We start from the raw sequence: 22,639 nt of genomic DNA, 5'->3' as shown, positions 1-22,639 counted from the left end.
TGTCACAGAGCGGCCAAGACGAAGGAGGGAGATGCACAAAGTTATCACAGCGTGTGGTCTGCATGATTCGTGATGTGAGTGATGGGTGGAGGAGTGTACGTGGTGTTGCAGGGTGGACTAAAGGAATCAGAATTCCAAACAAAGACCAAGAGGTGTTGCAGGTAAAGAGAGGACCAGTAACTGAGCTCCAGGAGAGGCCCACAGCCTCCCAGAGCCCAGGGTGTGCCGATGCTGCTGATGTCAAGAGGTGAAACATGGGAGCAAGGGGGTGTCACTGCTCTCTCCTCAGGAGCCTACAAAATGGAGAATTCACAAATGAATTCCCCATTAAAGATGAATACAATTACTGTCATCACACATTCTTTTACTTATTTAATTTACTACTTTCACATTCATAATAGTCTAACATGCCCCCCTTTTCAAATAAATCTACACATTATGCTCTTAGCACAAGCGCTGACATTATTATTTAGCTCATTAATTCTTGTCCTGAGTGTTTTTTTCTCGTAGCAGAGACAAAGAAAATTTCCCACTTCAATCACTATTGATTAATGGAAATTAAATTTTTCAGAGTCTGAAGTAATGCAAACTTTTTTAGGCTATTTTGCTGCTTTAATATTCATTAAATCCTGCCTTAAAAAATCTTTCCCCACTTAGATAAAAATAATAACGACATTTGTCCGCTTTTGAATACATTCATTATAGGGCAAAGAATGCACAAGCAAAACCGTAGAATTTTGCTGGAAAACGTTCAAACTGTTTTCTCCAAGTGTTTCTGCCTGCAGGAGAGAGGCGTGTGGTGTAGCGGTGTGGTGGGGGACACGCCTCTGTCCTGCAGGCCGCACACACATACACTTGCCTGAAGTTGGGAAAATTGAACTTCGGAAAATTGAACGGGCGTTTTTTACGGCGTCTTAAGGATCAAACGCGTTGGATTAGTGGCGAACTGTGACTCTTTTGGCTTTCCATGTAGATCAGCACACGCGTCGAATTCCACACTTTACACGCGTCAAGGCCTTCACGCCCGTGACGCTTGCAACGCGTCCGGTGGGAACGCACCATTACACTGCATAATCACATTCACTCATCGAATTCACACACACATTCACACACCAGTGGATGCGGCTGCCATGCAAGGCGCTCAGTCCGTCCACTGACAATGCTGTCCTCCGCCATCATGAGCTGGGATTATCTATGGCGACCTGCACATCATGTTGGATGGTTGATTGATGATTGATGGCTGATGGGTGGATGATTCGTCATAGGTGCATGATTGATGATGGATGGATGTAAAAAAAAAAAAAAAAAAATACTAGAATGATTCATCATGAAGCATTATGATTACACCCCCCCCCCCCCCCCCCCCCCCCCCGAAAATCAATACTTTTGTACAACTGGAGGACCTGTTTATATATTTCAGTTTGGCGTGTGGATCACATGAACACTTCAAAATATTTTAATCTAACGTTTTTTTTTTTCTCTAAAATTATTACAGAAACTGGCTTATCTTCATTCATTCATTCATTTATTTATTTATTTATTTATTTAGTTGCGCAGTAAAGTGTCCGTGAACGCAGCATGACTCAGCCTGCAGGAAGTAGGAAGTCCTCTGACTCTGCCCGGACCTGTCTCTGTGGATCTGGATCCGGACCTGTCTCTGTGGATCTGGATCCGGACCTGTCTCTCTGTGGTTGTGGGTGTGGATCCGGACCCGTCTCTCTCAGACTGGGCACAGACATGGCAGGTAAGGTGGCTCACTCCTCTGAACGTTCACTGCAGGAAGTCCTCTGTCCGTGTCCCAGTCCCTGTCTCTGCAGGCTGGACTGACTGCGGTGATCAGGCTGCTTCTGCTCAGTATTATTAAAACTTCTTTTAAAAGCCTCTTTCAGCTGATTCAGGTTTAAACCGTCTCTGTTAGCATTAGAATCTGTCCTCAGAGGACTTCATGTTTTACTTTGCAGTGCGTTTATTCCTGAATTAGAGTCCAGGTGTTGCTCAGGTCTGATGGTTCCAGATGTCCCAGTTCAGTCTGCACAGGGCGAGTGGACCCAGTGAAGATCAGAGTTCTGATTTCAGGTCTAAACTAATCCAGATTGAGTTTGAAGAATCCTGATGAGCTTAAAAAGTTCAGGTCTCGTGTTGTTTGTAATGTGATTACTGATTACTCCCTCAAAAAGTAATCAAATTATTTATTTAAGTGGTTTGTTTAATGAATAATCAATTACTAATTACTTTAATTAAAAAAAGATAAAGTAACGACTACTCTGTGATTTGGAATAAACTTTGAATAAACATGAAGGATTCAGTAAGACACTATTACTGTAAGCAAATTATTTGTCAGAACACAAAATGGAGAGGAAGTGAGAAGATAAAGGGGCATAATTCACATCATTTAAATGGCATTAACACAGAAAGTGACACAACACAGCATTTTAGTGAAATATGACAACACAGATGTGCACAACAGTAGTATACATGTATTAACCAGACATTATCCATATGGACCTTGACTCAGCCTACACGGCTTTCAGAGAAAAACTGCAGTTTTGTCGAGCTGGCTCTCAGCAGCTTGTGTCCGCCTGCGATCCTCACTTCACTGATCAGCACCGCGGTGCGTTTACAGACGGCTCGGAAAAAAACTATTACCGCATGTGCACGGATTGTATGGTTTTAACAGCTGAAAAAAGTCCGGCGGACCGCGTGTGTGTGTTTGTCTTTATATAAAAGTAAATATGATATAATTGCCACTTTTGTCACAGTAGCACTGTTACATTACTCCATTACTGAACACTCCTTACACCACAACCATATCCTTCAAACCAGAACCAGGCTCTTTAGAGTAGACTAAATTAGTAGGCATGTGGCCTGAACCGTGTTGGCGAGTAATCTATAACTAAATAATCCACCACGTAAGCAAGCAATTAAATTACTTTTTCTCGGTCTTTTCATTTAGAGGAACTCAGTTCTGACCTAAACAGAAAACCACTTAGGAGTTTAAAGGTGCATTAAAGCAGAACTATGCAACTTTTTGCGGAGGACGTTTACAACAGTGAGCTTTCACAGGAGACCAGTAGGGGGAGCGCTAAAGCAAATCCTGCTTAGTTCTCCTTTATGGAGTTTTTCAACTTTAAAAATACTTATTTTCCACCATAAATATGTTAAAAATATTCAGTGATGTGTAGAATGTGCCCTGACATATTCATTGTAAGCACCGCTAACAGCGCTAAATTGTCACTTGAAAGTTGCAGTGCCGGTCCGGCACCAGAATTTTTTTGGGGAGAATTTCAGATGATGCGACGTAATGAATCTGTGTATCATTCGTTGAGTTGATATTCAATTAAGAATCAAAAAACAAAATATTGAAAAATGAGTCATTTTTCCTGTTTTTGTTTTTAAAATAAAAACAAATAAATGAAAAATGGTTTGTTTTTCAGTATCCCGTTAAGACAGATCAAATAAAGGAAAGTTGAAATACGGCCACAGAGCAGACTTTGAAGCGATACTTCAACATTTTGGCAAATTGGCCCATTTAGCGCAATTCCTCAGTCATTAGAACAGCATCCTTACATTTTTTGTGAGGGCGAGCTGTTGTTTATCCAGAGGTGAGTCGGGGAAGGTTTTCAGGACAGACACAATAGAAGTGGATGGTATTTTTGTTCCCCCTCGTCAAACTCATCAAATACACAATCCAACAACCCCAAAACACTTTGGTGGACACGTTATAATCCACACATTCACTACACTGTGGAATATTAATGCAACATGACCAGATTGAGTTGTTTATGTGAAGATTGCTAAGATGGAACTACTTACTAAACATGGTGTCTGGGCGTAGTGATTTCAAAAGAAAAAGTAGTTCCCAGTATTTGCTTCAGTGTCGTAACGCTACAGTATTATTAGTTGGTGTTCCACAGCGTAGTGAATGTGCGGATTATAACGTGTCCACCAAAGTGTTTTGGGGTTGTTGGATTTTGTACGAGGGGGGACCCAAAAGTTCTCGGACGGTGGTTATAAAAAAAAAAAAAAAAACAAGAAAGATTTCAGATTTTTGGCCGTTATATGTCGCTACAGCATAGCCTTGAGCATAACTGTGAAAATGTTCACCTCCCAAAGACACTCAGGCAGCTCACAGGCAGTGTTTATGTTACTACAGTCCCGCTCCTTTCTTCGAAAAATCCGAAAATGGCGGAACATGTTTTTGTTTTCTACTGGGAAAAACAGCAACAGAAGCACTCATCATGATCCACACCGCGTACAAAGATGAGGCTCTGGGGAGAACACAGGTCTATGGGCGCTGTAAGATGGTCAGATGTCCATCGAAGACTCGCCTCGCTCCGGCCGACCCTCCACCTCCCGCACAGAGGACAATGTCCGCAAAATCGAAGCTGATCTGTTTTTTTGACGTCAAAGGGACGGTCCACAGCGAGTTTGTGCCGCCGGGGCAAACCGTCAACCAGGACTTTTACCTGGAAGCGCTGCGGCGCTCCGGGAGGCGGTCAGGCTGAAGCGGCGGCGCTGTGGGGGAGGGGGACTGGAGGCTCCATCATGACAAGGCGCCGGCGCACAGGGCTCTGCGGTAAAACAGTTCCTGGTGAAAAACAGCATGGCCCTGCTGCCCCATCCGCCGTATCCCCTCCATTTAGCATCTTGCGACTTCTGTCTCTTCCCAAGAATGAAAAAGGAACTGAAGGGGTGGAGATTTGATGATGAGGAAGAGGTGCAGAAAAAATCTAAGAACGCTCTTAAAGCGATCATTACGCAGGAGTTTGCCGAGTGCTTTGAGCAGTGGAAATCCTGGCTGCAGCGCTGGATTCAAGCTGAAGGAGAGGACTGTGAAGGTGACAGTGTTGATTAAATGTGAAAATAAAAAAATAAAAAGTTATCACCACAGTCCGGGGACTTTTGGGTTCCCCCTCGTACTTGATGAGTTTGACGAGGGGGAACAAAAATACCATCCACTTCCATTGCGTCCGTCCTGAAAACCTTCCCCGACTCGCCTCTGGATAAACAACAGCTCGCCTCACAGAAACAGTCAGTCTGCTGCTCTGATGACTGAGGAGTTGCGCTAAATGGGCCAATTTGTCAAAATGTTGAAGTATCGCTTTAATGTGATTTTTCCTTTTGTTTGATCTCCATGACCCAAAAATTCTATCGTCTGTGTTTGGTTTTTGCCAGCGGGAAAGTGGGCGGGTCACGTCAACCTGTGGGTCAGTTTAAGGCCAGTTCACACTACAGGAATTTTTCAATCTTCCCCGATTCAGAGACACACGAGAAGACAACAGAGGACAGATCGCACCCGATCTTCCTCTCTTGATCTTCTAGTGTGTGGTGCATAGACTGTGAATAAAAGTGTGTGTGTCGCTCTGGAGCAGAACACACACCAGCAGATTCTTCATCAGAGATTCGGCTCCTCTCTCCTCCAAATCTCGCGTCGTCCAACGTGACTTTGTGCTGCTTCCCTTCATTGCTGTGTTTACATTCATCTCCACTTTCAATAATAAGTGGAGAACTCATTCATTCCTTCAGTTCATTCATTCATTCATGATTTACCCTCCACATTTGATAAGAATTCAGCCTGTGTGTGTGGGTTTTATTGTTTTTTGTTTCTTTTACTTTTGACTCCTGAGTGCAGCAGTAGAATAAAGTTATTAGCGGACCGTGACAACTAAAGGCTACTTTTTTAAATCACCAGATATCTTAAATCATTCTTTTTGTCCACAGATTTGATAGTTTACACCAGAATAAAAACACGTTGAGCTTTGATCAGGTCAGTTTCATTACAGTCCGCTCTGAAGGCACGGAGTCAGCGGAAAGGTTTTTTTTTATTATTATTTTTATTATTATTATTATTATTATTATTATTATTATTATTTCTTCCCCATTCTTTCGTGATGGTTAATAATTGAGATGAATTAAAACATTGGGATTATTGCAGGACTGGCGGCGATGCAGATGAATGCATTAAATCGGAGTTTGGGTCTGAATGGAGGATCCAGTTCATCCGGGAGTGACAGGATTAACCTTCACTTTCTCCAAGGCTGAGTTTAGGAGCTCTGGCTCTTCTGTTTCACTGTCATATATAGTGAATATATTTCACAGACATATATTCATCCAGCTCTGACAGCTGAGAGGGGATATTTTTTTTTTTAAACAGTGGCACCTTGGTGAGACGGAGCTGTTCAGCCAATCAGAGAGCTTTATTCCGAGGGTGTGGACAGCTCTACTCGGAGCTGATCGGCTCCTCTCGGAGCTCCACACACTACAGGATTTGCGATCGGAAATATTAAACATGTTCATTATCTACGATCTCCCCTTCCGACGCCTCCCGAGAGGCTCCGACCGGAAACAATCTCTCTGAACCCCCCCCCCCCGCACACCAGAGGAGGATCGGACCGAACTCATTAGCATACTCCCGACAGTCGGACCTTGTCGCCTTCGGTCAGGAGGAGAAGATCGGGGCAAAATTCGGCCTGATCATCCTGTAGTGTGTGGAGGCCTTAAACTGACCCACAGGTTTGTGACCCGCCCACTTTCCCACCGCAAAAACCAAAACACAGACGATAGAACTTCCGGGTCACGGAGATCGAAGAAATTGAAAAATCACATTTAAGTCTGCTCTGTGGCCGCATTTCAACTTTCCTTTATTTGATCTGTCTTAACAAACAGGATACTGAAAAACAAACCAATTTTCATTTATTTATTTTTATTTTAAAAACAAAAAAAAGGAAAAATGACTCATTTTTCAATATTTTGTTTTTTGATTCTTAATTGAATATCAATTGAACGAATGATACACGGATTGTAATGCGCCTCCCGCTGGCCTGATCCTCTTAGGTTTCGTTTTGTCCGCCATTACTCTGCCAGATGCTCAGCAGCAACAACTGAGCGGTATGAGGATGGAGCTTCCAGAAAGTAAGAAAAGACCGGCTTCTAGCACTGCCACAGCTCCAGCACAGACCCACCAGGTAAAAGAAACTGAAATTTTACTCGAGCGCTGCTAAAAGATCGAGGAAGGAGTTCCCCTCTTCCGTGCACGTACATGGACACAAGCCACAGGCACCAGTGTTTCACTAAGCTGCAGTTACGCTCAAGGCCTGCAGGGGGCGTTGTTTCACATAAAACATGGAAACTCCTTAATGCACCTTTAAAGAGTTGCAGTGTAGAGGAAGGAGCCTGGGTCCCTTGTTTATATTCCAGGTTAGGGTTGGGGTTACGGTCTGACTTTTACAATTTTAAAGAGTAGTAAGCAGATTTAAGTAAGCCGGTGTGGTCCAGCTGGTCTGGTTGGTCCGCAGTACCAGGAAGAAGGGAGAGCGGCTGCCTGTTATGAAGCCTCATTCAGAACCAGGAAATAGACCCACGAGCAAGATGCACTCTTCACAATTACTTTCTTTTAAATTTCTTGTCACTCATTCCGAATAGTTTGTGAACTGACCATACAGTTTCAGTCCATGCTGAGCCTGGAGCAGCTCTCCTCTCCCCCTCCCCTCACAGAGAGCCTCGGCCAGCAGCTCTCCACAGAACCAGGCCTCAACTTTAATAAGGGCTGGTAAATAAGACTGAGACTAAGATGGTGAAAACAAATATTGTAGTTCAGTAGCTATTTATGAAACTTCATTTTAATGGGAAATCCTCTGTGAGACTGCGCCATTTACCCATGCAGTAATGTCAGACCACTTCAGTCTTTTCTGTTTATTACCAACCTTCTTGTGTAGCAGCGACGCTGTTAAAGTTACAGCTACAGTTCAAATGAGGCGCAAAAGTCTTTGTGCAAACAAATATCACTGCAACGATATAAAGTATGATTAGATTGTGCATAAACAAATAACACTGCAAATAAAATGAAGGAAAACAATGTGCACCTTGCAGTCCACCGGAGTCCTCACAACTCAGGCTGTTTTCACATGTATTTGGGTCGAGCCAAAGCAGCCGCACCAGTAAAAAAGATACAATGTTTCAATTGTCAACTAATATGTCCCTTTTCACACAAGCTTTTCATGACCGCGTACAGCAGCCGCTGTAAACACGGGAAGTGTGGGGTTTCCATGACAACCAGGCGGAAGTTGGCGTAAAACCAAAACAGCAGCCTTGCTAATGATAAAAACTGCAGCGCTCACAAGCCTCACGCATTGAGCGTGAAAGTCACGCATTTCGGTCTTTTGTCACGCACTCACACCACACATTGTATTTCTAACGCTGAAAAAAAAATACCGGTATATTTGCCTGGTGCGCCGCTGCTGTGGAACCGCAAGAATCAAACAGGTGTGCAAGCCTGTCACTTACCTGTCAATCAAAAAGGAAAGGGGCGGGGCTAAAATTGCGCAACAACCAGTGGAAAAAAAGCATCGTTGTCCCGCGAGTCTGCCGGAGAGCGAGCGGCAGAGACTTTCTTCTTTCTGCCGTTTTGACATGTGAGCACTTTTCCCGGGACTGAGCTGACTACGGGAGCCTGTGTGGTTCATAAAGGCACAACATCCAGACTTTGAGTCGAGCTAAAGCCGCGGCGCTTTCACACATCTGCCGCGTCGCATCCCAGGTCCACCCAGGACGCTCCCAGACCAGGTCCATCCAGGCCGCTCCCAGACCAGGTCGACCCAGGCCGGTCCGAGACCAGGTCCGAGACCAGGTCAACCCAGGCCGCTCCCAGACCAGGTCCATCCAGGCCGCTCCGAGACCAGGTCGACCCAGGCCGGTCCGAGACCAGGTCCGAGACCAGGTCAACCCAGGACGCTCCCAGACCAGGTCGACCCAGGCCGGTCCGAGACCAGGTCCGAGACCAGGTCAACCCAGGCCGCTCCCAGACCAGGTCCATCCAGGCCGCTCCGAGACCAGGTCGACCCAGGCCGGTCCGAGACCAGGTCCGAGACCAGGTCCACCCAGGACGCTCCCAGACCAGGTCCATCCAGGCCGCTCCGAGACCAGGTCGACCCAGGCCGGTCCGAGACCAGGTCGACCCAGGCCGGTCCGAGACCAGGTCAACCCAGGCCGCTCCCAGACCAGGTCCATCCAGGCCGCTCTGAGACCAGGTCCATCCAGGCCGCTCCAAGACCAGGTCGACCCAGGCCGCTCCCAGACCAGGTCCATCCAGGCCGCTCCGAGACCAGGTCCATCCAGGCCACTCCGAGACCAGGTCGACCCAGGCCGCTCCCAGACCAGGTCCATCCAGGCCATTCCAAGAACAGGTCGACCCAGGCCGCTCCCAGACACCCCCATTCAGCCGCTCCCGGAGCGTGCGAGTTAGAGCGACAACTGGAGCGAGTGGCGCTTTCACACCAACCCAGTCCGCCGTGCTCGGTCCAAAAACTCTGTTAGATCGAGCTAAAGTGGGTAGATGTGGAAACACCCTAAGTCACAAAACTTTGGCGCCGTCACAAAGATTTGAGTCTGCGTCTGGCTGTAGCGTTTGTGTGTCTTCTTCGAGACAAAATGCCGTCACTGAAGTCCAGACAAAAGTTTGTGTCCTGACAAGCCTGTAGCGCCGTGCTGCTGCGATGCTTTGAAGGACATTTCACTTCCAGGCAGCCTTTTCCACAACAGGAGCGGTAAGTGAGCCCATCCGGGGACGACCCAACCGGGTCTGAACCGGGTCTGAACCAGGTCTGAACCGGGTCTGAACCGGGTCCAGCTGGTCTCGGTACGGTCCGTCACCTTTCTGTTGGCTTCGGTCCATTTTTCCTCGTGTGTGATTCTGTCTGTCGCAGCGCTGTACATGATCATACGCTGTAAACGCTGTTTAGGTGTAAACCTAAACGCTGTCCCGTAAGCCCACAATGCATTGTGAGATATCACGTGACCTTTTGAGCCCTATACAGATAACATTATACGTAACTTATCATAACTTATCAGCTCTTTAGCTTCAGGAGGAGCAACAGGAGGAGGAGGGGACGGAGAACCATCACTGATGCTCACCTATTGAATTCAAACAGTGAAACGAGGCTTAGTTGAGGACAGGTGAAGCTGAACAAGCTGTGATTAACAACCTTTGAATTAAAGTGCAGTTTTTAGTTTGAGTTTTAGTTTTAGACGGTCATAGAGAAGCAGCTACACCCTGCTACCAGAAGAATCAGGAAACGCCTTGTCACAGGAAGAGTCTGGGTGTGGCTCAAAGAGTCCTGGTCAGGTCTGGAAACAACCCAGTCAGTGGAGTCCGAACATTTCTGATCCAGGAGAGAGAGTTCTGCTTCCTTATATAATCTAGGCTTTGCTTTAAGAATTTAGGAGTATTTTGAAGAGACAGAAGTCCATTTCAGGGGTCTATTAGAGCATCTCTCACAGTCGGCTTTGAACATCCTGCTTGTTTGCATAAAGGAAAAAAAGTGAAAATGTTCTGTGTTGTCCAGCAGAACTAAGGTTGGTGGTGCTGGGCGGGACCGGGACTGGTACTGGAAAAGAGCTGGTCCACACCATTCTGGGCCTGCGAGACCCTGAGCAGGGTGAAGATGGGCCACCAGATCAGGAGTGCACTAAACACAGAGGGCAGGCGGCGGGCAGACAGGTGAGTCACTGAGAAGATACTGCAAATAACTGATGACCCCCATCTCACCCCAAAGGTGTTTTGACCTTACAAGTACTACTGTGAGACTCAAATTGTCTCCTAGTAATGCCAGCGAATATTTTGGACTTTACTAGAGTACTAGTGCACATCCTTACTGTTACGAGTAGTACTAGTAAGACCAAACACACTACTGGTACCACTGGTTTACATTTGGTGCTTGCTAGCAATATTAGCAACAACAAAAACCCCTACTAGTGCGTCTAGTGGGCATTCTGGAACTGCTGGTAGGATCCAGGAGGCTAGTGAGTAATAATAATGATGCATTGCTTTTATACAGCGCTTTTCAGGACACTCAAAGGACAGGCGTTCTTCATTCTCTCCACACTGGGTGGTGGTGAGCTGCTGCTGTAGCCACAGCTGCCCTGGGGCAGAGTGACGCCAGCGGCCCCTCCCACCCAACCATTCACTCTCACAACTTAAATACTTAGGCAAGGGGGTGAAGTGTCTTGCCCAAGGACACAATGACAGTTTTACGCCTGCAGGAGCGGGGATCGCAACTGAGCTACTGTCTCCCTGAGTGATGCATGGCTGCTCGTCAGGTCTAGTAGTGTTGCTAGTGCAGCACAGTTGCTTACCAGTGAGGTTTAGTAGGATTTTTATCTTTTTCTCCCTTTTTCCTGGTTGAATTACACCGTGCCATTTTAACGAAGTAGTGAATGTGAATCAAGATCAGGGGTGGGGAAGCAGAGAGTGCAGGGGGCAGTGGTGGAGGAAGTACTGAAGCTCAGTACTTACCACCCTTTAAGCCCCAGGCTATTTTTCAGAGCCTCTTCTCAAAAATGACATAACAAAATAAAAAGAGTATAGCACTGCAATAACTCGGCCTATTTGAGTGGTTACTGTCTCATCATAAAGTGAACACTTGTAAGATTTGTTCAGATGTGTAAATATCAGTATATGTGTTACTGGTTAAGTTTGACTGAAGATGGAACACAGCACAAATGAAAAATTTTCAGTCTCGCTTAAAAAAAAAAGCACTTTCAATGTGATCATCTCTTTGGAAAAATCCATCTGCAGCTCTAAACCTCCATCAGATCATAGACAAATATGTGAACACTCTCTCTGCAAAGGCTGACTCTGTGAAAGTGAAGCAGAACAACATTTGATAGGTTTTAGTACAGACAGGTCAGGCGATGGCACACTTTGGCACACTATGGTGCCATTTGTGAAATCAGAATTTTCTAATGTACCAAATAATATATTTTACTTTTATATCACTGCTGATGTTCAATACATCCAAACAGAGCCGTCTATCTATCTATCTATGTCTTTCTGTCTTGTCTTCATTTTAAAACAGTCTGCTTCTATATGACATTATTTAATATTTTGATATGTATATATAAATAGTTAAATAGATATATAAAATTAAACTAAACAAAATAATTAAAAATATTACATTAGCTTATTAAAACCGCCAGTTATTAATAATTATTGAGACATAGCAGGAACCTAGCTCTAAACCGAGATATTCCCTTATTAATTATTATACTATGGCATACAGCTCTGCCAGCATCTTCTAAAATATTATTTGATTCATTATAAACATTTGAAAATGCCAAAAATTGTGGCCTCTATCATGCCTTTTTGAATGACGTTTGCAGATTAAAAAAAAGCGTAGTATTGAGCGAACTATGATTCATTTAATGCGCTGAGACTTCGTGCTCCGGTCAAACAGCGGCGCAGAGCGAGGACGACCGGACCAAGATGGCGGCCGCATTTCTCACAGCGCCCCTTGGTGGCAGCGGCCGATGCGGGGTCTACTCTTTATTATGTCTATGTAACTAGGGGTCAGTTTTACGCCCCGGGTTGACGTCAGAGAATGCTAGGTGGCTATGCTATGCGATCCCGATGGACAATAAACGCATAACTTGGACTCTATACGGCCAAAAGTCCAGGTAAGAGGTGATTTTTTTTTTACCGCAGTTTGAAAAAGCGATCTTGCTGTTGGCTGTTTTAGTGGCATTTTCTGGCGGATTCTGTGGTTTCAGAGGGCTTTGAGTGGTCTGGTTGTAACCAGCGGAGTCTCAGCTCTCATCTGAGAGGCTGTTTGTGTGAATTGCATCATTTTTCATAGCGCTACAATCAATATTTCGGCGAGTGGGTTGACACGGTCACGAATATGGTTCATTATTCATTTAGTTCGTGTTTGAGCTGTGTTTGGGGTGTGTAATAATGGCTGAAATATTCGGTTAGCCCATTCAAAGTAAAACACTGAACTCTGTTGGCTGCAATATAGAAAAAAAAAGGTATCCAGAGTTGACATGCCATAAACTAGGCTAGTAACTGACTATGGCATTAATCAATGACAATTTCTGTACTGGTAATTAGTTTGCAAATTAGTTTCTGACATTTTAAGAACATTACTTAAATTATTCCTCATTAACAATTAAGTAAAGATCTTAGTGCAATAACAAAACAAAGAATTTGAGGACAAAATTTCAAGATTTAGAAAAGACAGATCATGTTACATTTTTCAGTCATTTATCTATTAAAATGGGCAAATTTATCAGCAGAAGAATAAACTGTGAAAAATGAAACTTTAGTTGCCCTTTTATAAACCTCTCGTTTCTTTCGCTTCTGCATGTTCTGACATGAGAATTCAATAATGCTTCAAGGCAAGGTTCATACATAAACACTGTCCTCTTTTCTCTCCGCACAGCGGTCTTAAAGCGACACTAAGGAACTTTCAGTGTTCGTTGATTTTGGCGGCGCCAGTGGACAAAGCGGTAGTGTTTTGCCTGACCGAATACTACAGTTCCCATGAGGCCTAGCGCGTGGCGTGGTAAAATGCTGCTCCCGGTGGCGTGCTGTCGGACTGAACTCGCCTACATTTGTTTTCAGCGGCTGTGTGAAGGACGGATAGCGACGAGGTCATGAATCTAATGGCTAAACAATGTTCTATCATGATGTGACGCATGCTGTAAAACAGTCCACACATGTGGAGTTTTTCAGTGAGCAGGGTTCCTACCACCCTCCTCACAGCTGCTCAGTCCAAGTGAAGCAACACTGACGCCCTCAGGCCGTGACAGAGGGTCATTCAACTAGCTGTAAGTCGATGTATCATCACAAAAGATATTAAAATGTTTTATTAAGGTTGAAAAGTTCCTTAGTGTCGGGTTAACATGGCAGTTTCACTGGCATTTCCATTTACCAGAACTTTTTGTTCAATTTCAACAAGAGTTGGTTTTCAAAGTTTTTTGAGCCTAGTCTGCCTCTTTTTGAAGAAAAAAATCTGCCCGGCTGTGCTAAAAAGTCTTTCACATGCGGCGGAGGCAGGCGGCGGAGTGTTGAGCTTGAGAGACAAGTTGAGGACACTGGGCGCTGACTTGAGGACATTCATGGAGGTTGCTGAACTGGCCAGAAAGGTGTGCAGCTGTCTTGTGGCTTCTTGAACGCTTCCCTTCATGACACCAAAGAAGTCCTCCTCCTCTGACCCTGAATAGCTGCCTGGTGATGGAACTGGGTCCAGATCCATGTGGGCCTTGATGTAGTCCATGCCTATACAAAACAATTTCCTGACAGAATAAAGGAAAAGTGAGAAACCAATAAACATGGGCTGGATATATATACAGTAATTATATAAACATCATGATAAAAAGGCCATTTTACTGTTTCTCCTTCGTGACTATTAACATTTTCGGATCAACTTTTATATCTTACTATGAACAGGATCTGCATTTCACAGGATTTAATAAATTAATAATAATAACCTCCCTATGCCAGAGTACCGTATTGGCCCAATTATAGTACGACTCTGATTATAAGACGACCCCTATTTTTCAAATATCATTTTGTGAAAATAAAAAATATGTTGAATACAATAAGGTTACTCATAAAACAAGTTTTTATTGTAAACAGAGATAACATTTCATGTGACTTAAGATCCAGAAATGTTACTGCAGTATTAAATAAAAAACTATATTCTCTTTCTCAAAATCTGAGGCTGCGACTCAGTGAAGAAGCAACAAATACGAACTTCAAAGGTTCTATAACTGCATTAATGATGTAAATAACTTTATAACCATCAAATTCAAGTTATATTCAACTTCATGAATATTAACAATTCAGTCTAATATATCTTGGCGCCGGCTTGGCAGTGGTTTGTTGACTCTGCTGCGTTGAACCATCAGTTTAAAGTTGGCATCAAAACTTCTGCTCTTTTGTTTGCTCACTTTTCTAGCATTCAAGCTTGTTCCAGATGGTCACGTTCCTCCATTTTTCATCAGATCACTGTGATCATCAGGTCACTGTGATCATCAGATCACTGTGATCATCAGATCACAGATCACATGCTCCATTTGTTTCCCGGTCACCGGTACTTTGGCTCCATCTAGCGGCGCAGATGTGTAACGACAATCTCGTCCTCCATTATAGAACAGCCCCATTTTGGAGAACACAGTTTCTGGAAAAAAAAACATCGTCCTGTATGCAGGCCAATACAGTAATTGAGGATTCATTTCAACGACTTACCCAATTTGAGCACGTCTGCATTGCTTGTCCATGAGGTGCGAAACTTTGGAAGCAAAATGGCAGCAGCAACAAGTTCAGGATCAGAAAGCATGTGTCTGGCTGGCAGAACTTTGATGAGTTTTTCAGGCGGTCCAGCTTCACGTTTAGAAGGGTTAGAGTTGGCACTAGCCATCCCGTGTGGACATCCTCCTCTGCCTGCAATATGCTGAGTGCCGTGGAGATTGGGCCCATGACTGCAGCATATTCAGCTGAACCTGTAACACAGAGACAAAACACCAGAATGCAGAATGTCAATAAAATATCAAAATAGTTGAAAAAGTCTGTATATTAGAACATTCTCTATTTGATATTGCTGAAATTGTGATTTGGCATTTGTAATATCAGAATCAATCAGTCGTTTAATCGTCTATATTGAACATTTCAATGTGTAATCTATAAGCATAAATCTGAAAACAACTTTAATTTCACCAATCATGTTTTTACAAGATTATGTGCTTGGCTGTGCAAAATACTTAAATCATGAAATGTAAGTATCTGAAATTAACATCTCATTCTAGAAACATGAAACAGGTGGTTGATAAAATAATGTTCCAAATGATCTAAATGCTGTTAATAGAACCCCTGTAACTAGGGGTGGATGGTAAGTTCACCACAACATCACGATACCCATACATGTACATATGCTTCCAGCCACACTAAAGGCCCGTCCATGCTTCACATGTCCGCGTGGGTGCGCGTTGCGCGTTGGTCCGCGTGACGTAAAAATCGTCATGAATTCCTGTCCACACAGCTGAGCTCAAAATGTAGCATGGGAGAAAGCGCGTCCGCATCGGTGGTGCGCGGACCTTCCAAAGCGGACGCGGAAACGCGTACATGTGAAGCATGGACCAGCCTTTACATTGGGATTTTAAGAGCAGTGGTCACTGCTCTGATGGCTCCTTCTCCTCTCTAATTATTCGCAGTATCCATTCAACAGAAAGACAAAGAGAGGTCCATCTTGTGTCAATTGGGCGAATGAGTTGCAGTTTGCACTCCCTCTCAATGACTTCTGCAGCTGTAGAGGAGCGAGAGGTCCTATTCCAAAGGGATGAGCATTTTGCAAAAGCTGCACGACTGATTTTCTTGTAGATGTCATTGGAGTTGGCATTTTGGGCATCAGTTGTTGAGATCAAGTTAAAGCAGAACTATGCAACATTTTTACCTCAATAAATGTGTTTCAGAGTCCCTGTGGGGGTAAAAATAGACTTTTCACGGTGATTCGCCAGTCCCTCCACTCCCCCCGGGGTCTGGGTCCTGAAAACAGCGCTTGCAATTTCAGAGGAGCGACCCGACGACATCTGAGAGAACAAACCTGCTTTACGGCGCTCATACGGGAGGACAAGGATAAAAGCTGTTGGAGTGCGAGATCTGTCGTTGTGTTGCAATAGACGATCTTTGCATGATGTGTTGATTGGTTCTAATTTCTGTTTGGTAACTGAAAAATAAAGAGGAGTGGCGCCTCCTCTGGTCGAAGTGAGCGCGAGTGAGTTCGCTGCACTGAGCTGAAAGCAGCAGGTCTGAGTGTGTTTGTTTTCCAATCAGTTTGAGAGTGTGAGGCAGGCATGTCTGCGACAGAGGGAGCAGCCGGAGGAAGTTCCCGGGCAGCGCGAGGAACTGCTGCTGCACAAGATTTAACAAAAGCGCGTAAAACAAACATGAAACCCTCGCTAGCGTTAGCAACGCCACCCTGAGGTGCTCACGGATGGCAGAACCAAAAAGACAGAAAAAAACTTTGTCTGACGAGCGGAAAAAAATAAAACGGGAGTGGGACCATAGATCGTTAATATAGTGGGACGCTCTCTGCACGTGTGGGGGCGGGGGGGCGGGGGGGTGATGCGGAGGACGTTTACGACAGTGAGCTTTCACAGGAGACCAGTAAGGGGAGCGCTAAAGCAAATCTTGCATAGTTCTGCTTTAGGGAGATGGCATGCACAACGGTGATGCTTTGGAAGCTGATATTCGGCGCACTCATCATCTTCTTCATTCATTAAAGATTCCACTTCAACAGCCTGTGTCTCCACTTCAGGATCTTCTTCGGGAGCTTCTTCTTCCTTCTCACCGTCATTCACATCTGCACAGCCCCCTTCAGCAGGACTTTCTTCATCACATCCATGAACCCTGAAGGCCTTGATGAAATTGGAGGCATTGTCAGATGTAGTTCTGACAATCTTTTCCCGAATATTGTATTCAGCGTGGATGTCATTCAGGGCTTCAGCAAGTACATCATAGGTATGTGAACCTTTCAGTCTTCGACACGCCAGGGCAGCAGAACATCTCTTCAGGCTTTGTGGCTCGATCCAGCGGGCAGTAACACCTATGAAGCTTTGACGATGGGCCGTCCAACAGTCTGTGGTTGTTGAGATGTATTTAATGTTCTGCATTGCATTCTTGACTTTGGCTTTCATTTGTACTGTATTTTTTTCTATCTTTTCTCTTAAAGTTGTCCGTGACATCTCTGTGTAATTTGGCTGAATATGCTGCATTAGATATATGAATCCAGGCTGCTCCACTACTCCAAAAGGGTGCAAACCCTGGACAACAAACTTCATGACAGCAACATCTGTGCTCTTCTGAGAAGCTTTCGTGTCTGCCACCGTCAGTTTCTGCTGCTTACTCGTTGAAGGACCTTCGTGGACAGACGAGCTTCCCTTCCTTTTAGTAATCGTTGCTGTCAGGTCGTTGTATTGCTGGAGACATGATCCGTGCCTTCTCTGAAAATAAATCAACAACAGTATAAATTAATTGATCTTAATTCTCGGGGTGGGCGATATTACCTAAAACTTATATCATTGTATAATTTTTTGTGGTAATGGTATCATAGTACTACAAGAATACTACACTGAAAATATGATCCTGCCTCTTTTCACTCCATCAACAATACAGTAGAATATATCCTAACAAACACAAATTAAAAACAAAAAGATACAGATTTCCCAGATTCAATATAAACGCTCTCCACCACATAATTTTTGGAGCTGTGCATCTCACCAGTGCACCGTCAGTGAACAGCTGGCGTTCCGTACAGCTGTCCGTTAGACAGTAGACTGCACTGTGGCTTTCAGTCTGTCTGGAAAACCAACGAAGGAGCTGAGTGGTGCTAAAAGTTGTGGGCTCAAACTGACCACACCTTTCTCTGCTGAAGAGCTCATTAGAAAATGCACAGCAAAGTTTTGCATTAATTGATTGGACAGTGCTGGTCCACAAACTCCCGTCCTGATGCATATTAAACATGAACGTTGTGATTGAGAGACTCATTTTCACCTGCTCTATCGAGGCATTGAGCTGCTGCAAACGTGCACAGTAATACAAATTTCAAAACATAGAAAAGCTAGACCTTGTATTAAATTGTAAATTACATCAAGCTAGCAAGCTAATTTACCTCACATTCATATGGAAGTTAGCTAAACAATGAAAACACCGTTGTACTCATTTCTGGCTATTTCTGTATGTTAATGTGTACTTTGCTAGATTATAGCATTTACAACATGAGGTCAGTAAATAAAATTAATATAACTTTGGCTAACGTGTATAATCCCTTGAAAATAACTTTGCATTTCAACAGTTCTGCTTACCTCAATGTGTTTCTTAAAGCTGGTGTCCGGAGTTTCCCTTCGTTTCCAACATATGAATCATTTTTCAACAGAGCTTCAATGTGTCAGTCTGGTTTGATACTTTACTATAACATGACCATAAAGCAATATAAAAATGTATTTATGAGCTCCGCCTTCGTCTCATAGACCCCCATGTTATCCGAAAAGCGCCGGTCAGCTTCAGCCAATAGACTTCGAGCTTCCGCCTTGTCGTGCTGTCAGTCAAAGTGTGGAGCAGCCAGAGAGCACGGCCGCTCGCCCAGCAGGGGAGAGTTAGCTCTGCAGCAGATATATCCACTGTCTGCTGAACATCCACCGGAAACAGCTCAACATGGAGGATGCTGTAGGACTGGAGGCTCTCATTTTCACCCCATAGATAATGTGAGTGCACAATTAAAGGGGCGTGGCTTGGTCGCTCATGACAGCAGAGGGAGGGCGGAGCCTCCAGACTTTGGATTAAAAAAAAAACTCTCTCTTTCAAAACTCCTGACAGGAGCTTTAAGGTTCGAAGGTGAATTTTTGAAAGCCAGCAATTCTTTCCTTTGCGGCAGACAGCTGAGGCATTGGAATATCCACGAGTCCTTCTTGGAACCGACATATCTAAACAAGTCCTTTAAATAAGGCCAAGGGCGGCTGGAATCGGTCTCAGTCTCCGCGTCCATGTTCGCACTGCCGCTTCCAAATACCCGCTCTGCAGTGCTGCCACCAGGCCGGAGGGATAGCAGAATGTGATTGGTTCAAACTTCCGAGGCGGCGACCATAGTCTATGAATGCATCCAATACTCTTTGTGAAGACATTTGGCGACTAATTATAAAATGTAACGAGGTGCATTTTGAAAATGTAGTGAAGTAGAAAGTATAGATAATAGCTGAAAAATATAGAGGAGTAAAAGTAAAAGTATACTCTATATTTTTTACTTAAGTAAAGTACAGATACGTGAAAAATGTACTCAAGTACAGTAACAAAGTATTTGTACTTTGTTACATTCCACCACTGGCAGGGGGCAAGAGCACCGAGGACATGGGGTGTCGGAGTGGGGTGTGCACCCACTGGGTGCAGGACGTCTTATCTGATCAGTGGATCAGCTGTTGGATTGATGCCCAGCATGTTCTTGTCCGCAAGAACATGCTGCAATGAAAGAAACACAGATGTTGGGGGAAATTCACAAATTACCAGAGGTCAAAGGTCATTGTAGCCTTGTGTGAATAAAATGTAAAGTAAAATATCCATAGATGAACCGGGTCGCAGGGTTTAAAGCCTGGGAGAAAAGCAGCAGCTCATAATCCAGGAAGTCTGGACGCTCGTGTTTTGACGGCGGTGTTCTCCTTCTGCCTGCAGGTGGCGCTGGTCTCCACGCCGGCCTGGTTCAGTTCGTCCTGCCCTCCAGAGCAGCGGAACAGGAACATCTCCTCCTTCATTGCCCTGTCCAGCCCCGGGCCTCACGCCTTCCTGCTGCGTGTGCCGCTGAGCCGGCGTGCGGACGGCGAGGCGGCGGCGCTGGACGTCCTGCAGCAGCTGCTGGGCCCGTCCGCCGTCTCCTCCCACACCGTGGTGCTCTTCACCCACATGGAGGAGCTGCAGCCGGACGAGCCGCTGGAGGAGTACCTCTTCACGTGGCGCAAGGACCTCCTGAATCTGGTGGGCAGATGTGGGGATCGCTACCACACACTGGAGGTGGAGGAGGGGGGGGAGCGGCGGGCCGTGGAAGAGCTGCTGGAGAAGGTGGAGCAGGTGATGGCGGAGCCCCTGAGCTGCCCGCTGTACCAGGAGGCTGAGAGGACGCTCCGTGGAAGGCAGGCAGAGATAGCGAGGCGAAGGAGAGGCGAGGGGCAGGAGGTGACCGAGGAAGACCTGCAAGCCGCTCGGGATGAAGCGGAGAGCGGCGTCGGCGATCTGGACATCAACATCCAGCATCTGTTCCCCTCCGCCTCCCCCCCAGCAGCCCCTGCCGCGCCCCCCTTCCCCTGGGCTTGGCTGCAGTGGTTGGCCCGGCTGGTGAGGAGGGAGGCCCTGCTGGGGGCCCTCGTGGGCCTGTTTGTTGGGGGGCCGTTTGGAGGTGTGGTCGGTGCGTCTGTGGGTGCCGTCGCTACGGAAGTGCAGAGGAGAAAGAGCCAGAAAACTAAATGACTGATATTAGAATTATTATTACATTACGCACCTTAAAGTCAGTTTACCGTTCAGCCACTGAGTGACTGAGCTGTGGGCTCAGTGTTACCGAGGCGCCACTCCCCCAGGAGCCACGCCGCCAGAATACAGCAGGGTCCAGCATTTCAGAGTTCTGCTTACTGTCACTACATTCTGCTCTTACCTAACACTTAAAAGGATGAAAGTCTCTCCTTTCGTTTCTCCCTAACCTCAGCACATTTAGCACCTCAGCCTGCTCACCTTTCAAAGTGAGAGTATATCTGGCCAAGAGAGGGTGCTCAGGTCATGACCCAGAAACATTACAAAACGACTAATAAACTGAATAAACTGATAATAAATAATAAACTAACAATATATGTGCTTTATTTTCTTGATGAAATGTCCAGTCAGAATAGGATTTTGACTTCATGCACACAACGGCACTAAACGCAGCTCCTCCTCCTTCAGTAACATTTAATAACAGTAATAACAGTGAAGTGATAACTTTTCAGTGACACATCACTTCCATACACAGTCCCAGACACCACAGACACTGACTGTACTGATTGTTTTTAAATACAAGCGAATAAAATATGTTGTCAGAGGCAAGTGATCAAAAAGAAAAGAAAAAAGTATATATACATAATATGTAACATATATTTTCAGTTTTCACAGCGTAGAATGATGCGCAGCATGTCTACATTTATACACATATTCTAAAAAAAGAAAGAAAGGACATATTCACCTTGTGTCAGGGCTCATTTTCATCTCTAGCAAGTTATAGTAATAAATCGTAGGGTCAGGGTCAGGGTCAGTGTGGGGGCTCAGGGATCATGATCAGAGGTTAGAGCCTGTATGAAGGCTCAGGGGTCATGGTGAGGGTTCAGGGCTTTTTTAAAGCTTTTTGAAATGCTGTAGTACCAAAATCAATCCACAGGGTGGAGGCATTGAGTTTCATAAAAGAGGTTTTGTTCTTTTTTTTCTTCACGTTTCAAGTTTGAAAAGACTTACTAAAATTGAATTGTTGAAACTGTGATTTTAGATAACAACGACTCCTCCCATTGCTCTTGTTTCTCCTCCACCCCCTGCTTTTCACCTTTCTCCTACTCCTCCTACTTCTCTTCTTTCTTCTCAGTAATACAGTGCAGAGCACCTAGTAATGCTCCTTTTCCTTCTCCTCTTTCCCCTCCTGCTCTTCATCCTGCTTCTCCACCTCTTGCTCCTCCTCCTTACCCTCTTGTTGCCCCCCCTCCTCCTGCTCCTCTTCCAATGGCAGGTTGAATCTTCTGGTGTAATTGGCCCTGTGTTATAACCCTTCCTTACATCTCTTTCTCTCTCGGCCACGGGAAAGGCAAGACATTTCCAAGCGTGGGTGGTCCGGCCAGAGAGAGAAAGAGCGGGAGGAAAGGAGGTAGAAATCGAGGGACTCGAGTAGCAAAAGAGAGTGAGTGTGAAGCAGTGAATGTGAGAAGAAGCCAGAACATGCTCAGGGAAAACATCTGTGCTCCAGATGTGTCTGAAAACAAAAAGAAGGAGGTTTGAAAAGTGAGGGAAAACTGCTACTAAACAGGTTTTTCTCATCAGTACAGTACATACAGTAGAGAGACTATAAACTAAAAAATAGTAATACATTACAAAGAATACAGTAATATAGTACAGAATTATCCCCCCCCCCCCATCGAAGGTGAGGATGGGGGGGGGGGGGGGGGGGGGGGGGGGGGCTGACCGCCGATGGCCCAGACTGATCATAACGGGTTGGGTTGAGAATGGGGTCAAGAATGTTGCTAGACCACTCCTAAGAGTGCTCCTCTGGGCCGTACCCCTCCCAGTCTACCAGGTACTGAAACCCACGCTCCCTCC

The 22,639-nt window shown here is 45.2% G+C and overlaps 1 protein-coding gene across 2 annotated transcripts; it reads left to right on the top strand.

The window, feature by feature from the left end:
- The first annotated feature begins 1,593 nt into the window (after nt 1-1,593).
- Nucleotides 1,594-21,235, top strand: LOC115387368 (GTPase IMAP family member 1-like). 2 transcript variants are annotated; one of them, XM_030090064.1, is made up of 3 exons: nt 1,594-1,744; nt 10,341-10,495; nt 19,994-21,235. In XM_030090064.1, the coding sequence occupies exons 1-3, from the start codon at nt 1,738-1,740 to the stop codon at nt 20,780-20,782; spliced, it is 951 nt and encodes a 316-aa protein (XP_029945924.1). In that variant the 5' UTR covers nt 1,594-1,737; the 3' UTR covers nt 20,783-21,235. The 2 variants fall into 2 exon arrangements, with proteins under 2 accessions (XP_029945924.1, XP_029945925.1); XM_030090065.1 differs by having other exon boundaries at nt 10,344-10,495; nt 19,994-21,234.
- Nucleotides 21,236-22,639: the final 1,404 nt, after the last annotated feature.

This window comes from Salarias fasciatus, chromosome 4, assembly GCF_902148845.1.
Source record: "Salarias fasciatus chromosome 4, fSalaFa1.1, whole genome shotgun sequence".
NCBI classification, from domain to species: domain Eukaryota; kingdom Metazoa; phylum Chordata; class Actinopteri; order Blenniiformes; family Blenniidae; genus Salarias; species Salarias fasciatus.
This window is presented reverse-complemented; position numbering and strand designations above follow the sequence as displayed.

Excerpts from the sequence above, each read along its gene's own strand:
- LOC115387368 (XM_030090064.1), top strand. Across the intron at positions 10,496-19,993 it reads GGCAGGCGGCGGGCAGACAG|GTGGCGCTGGTCTCCACGCC; the intron begins GTGAGTCACTGA and ends TTCTGCCTGCAG.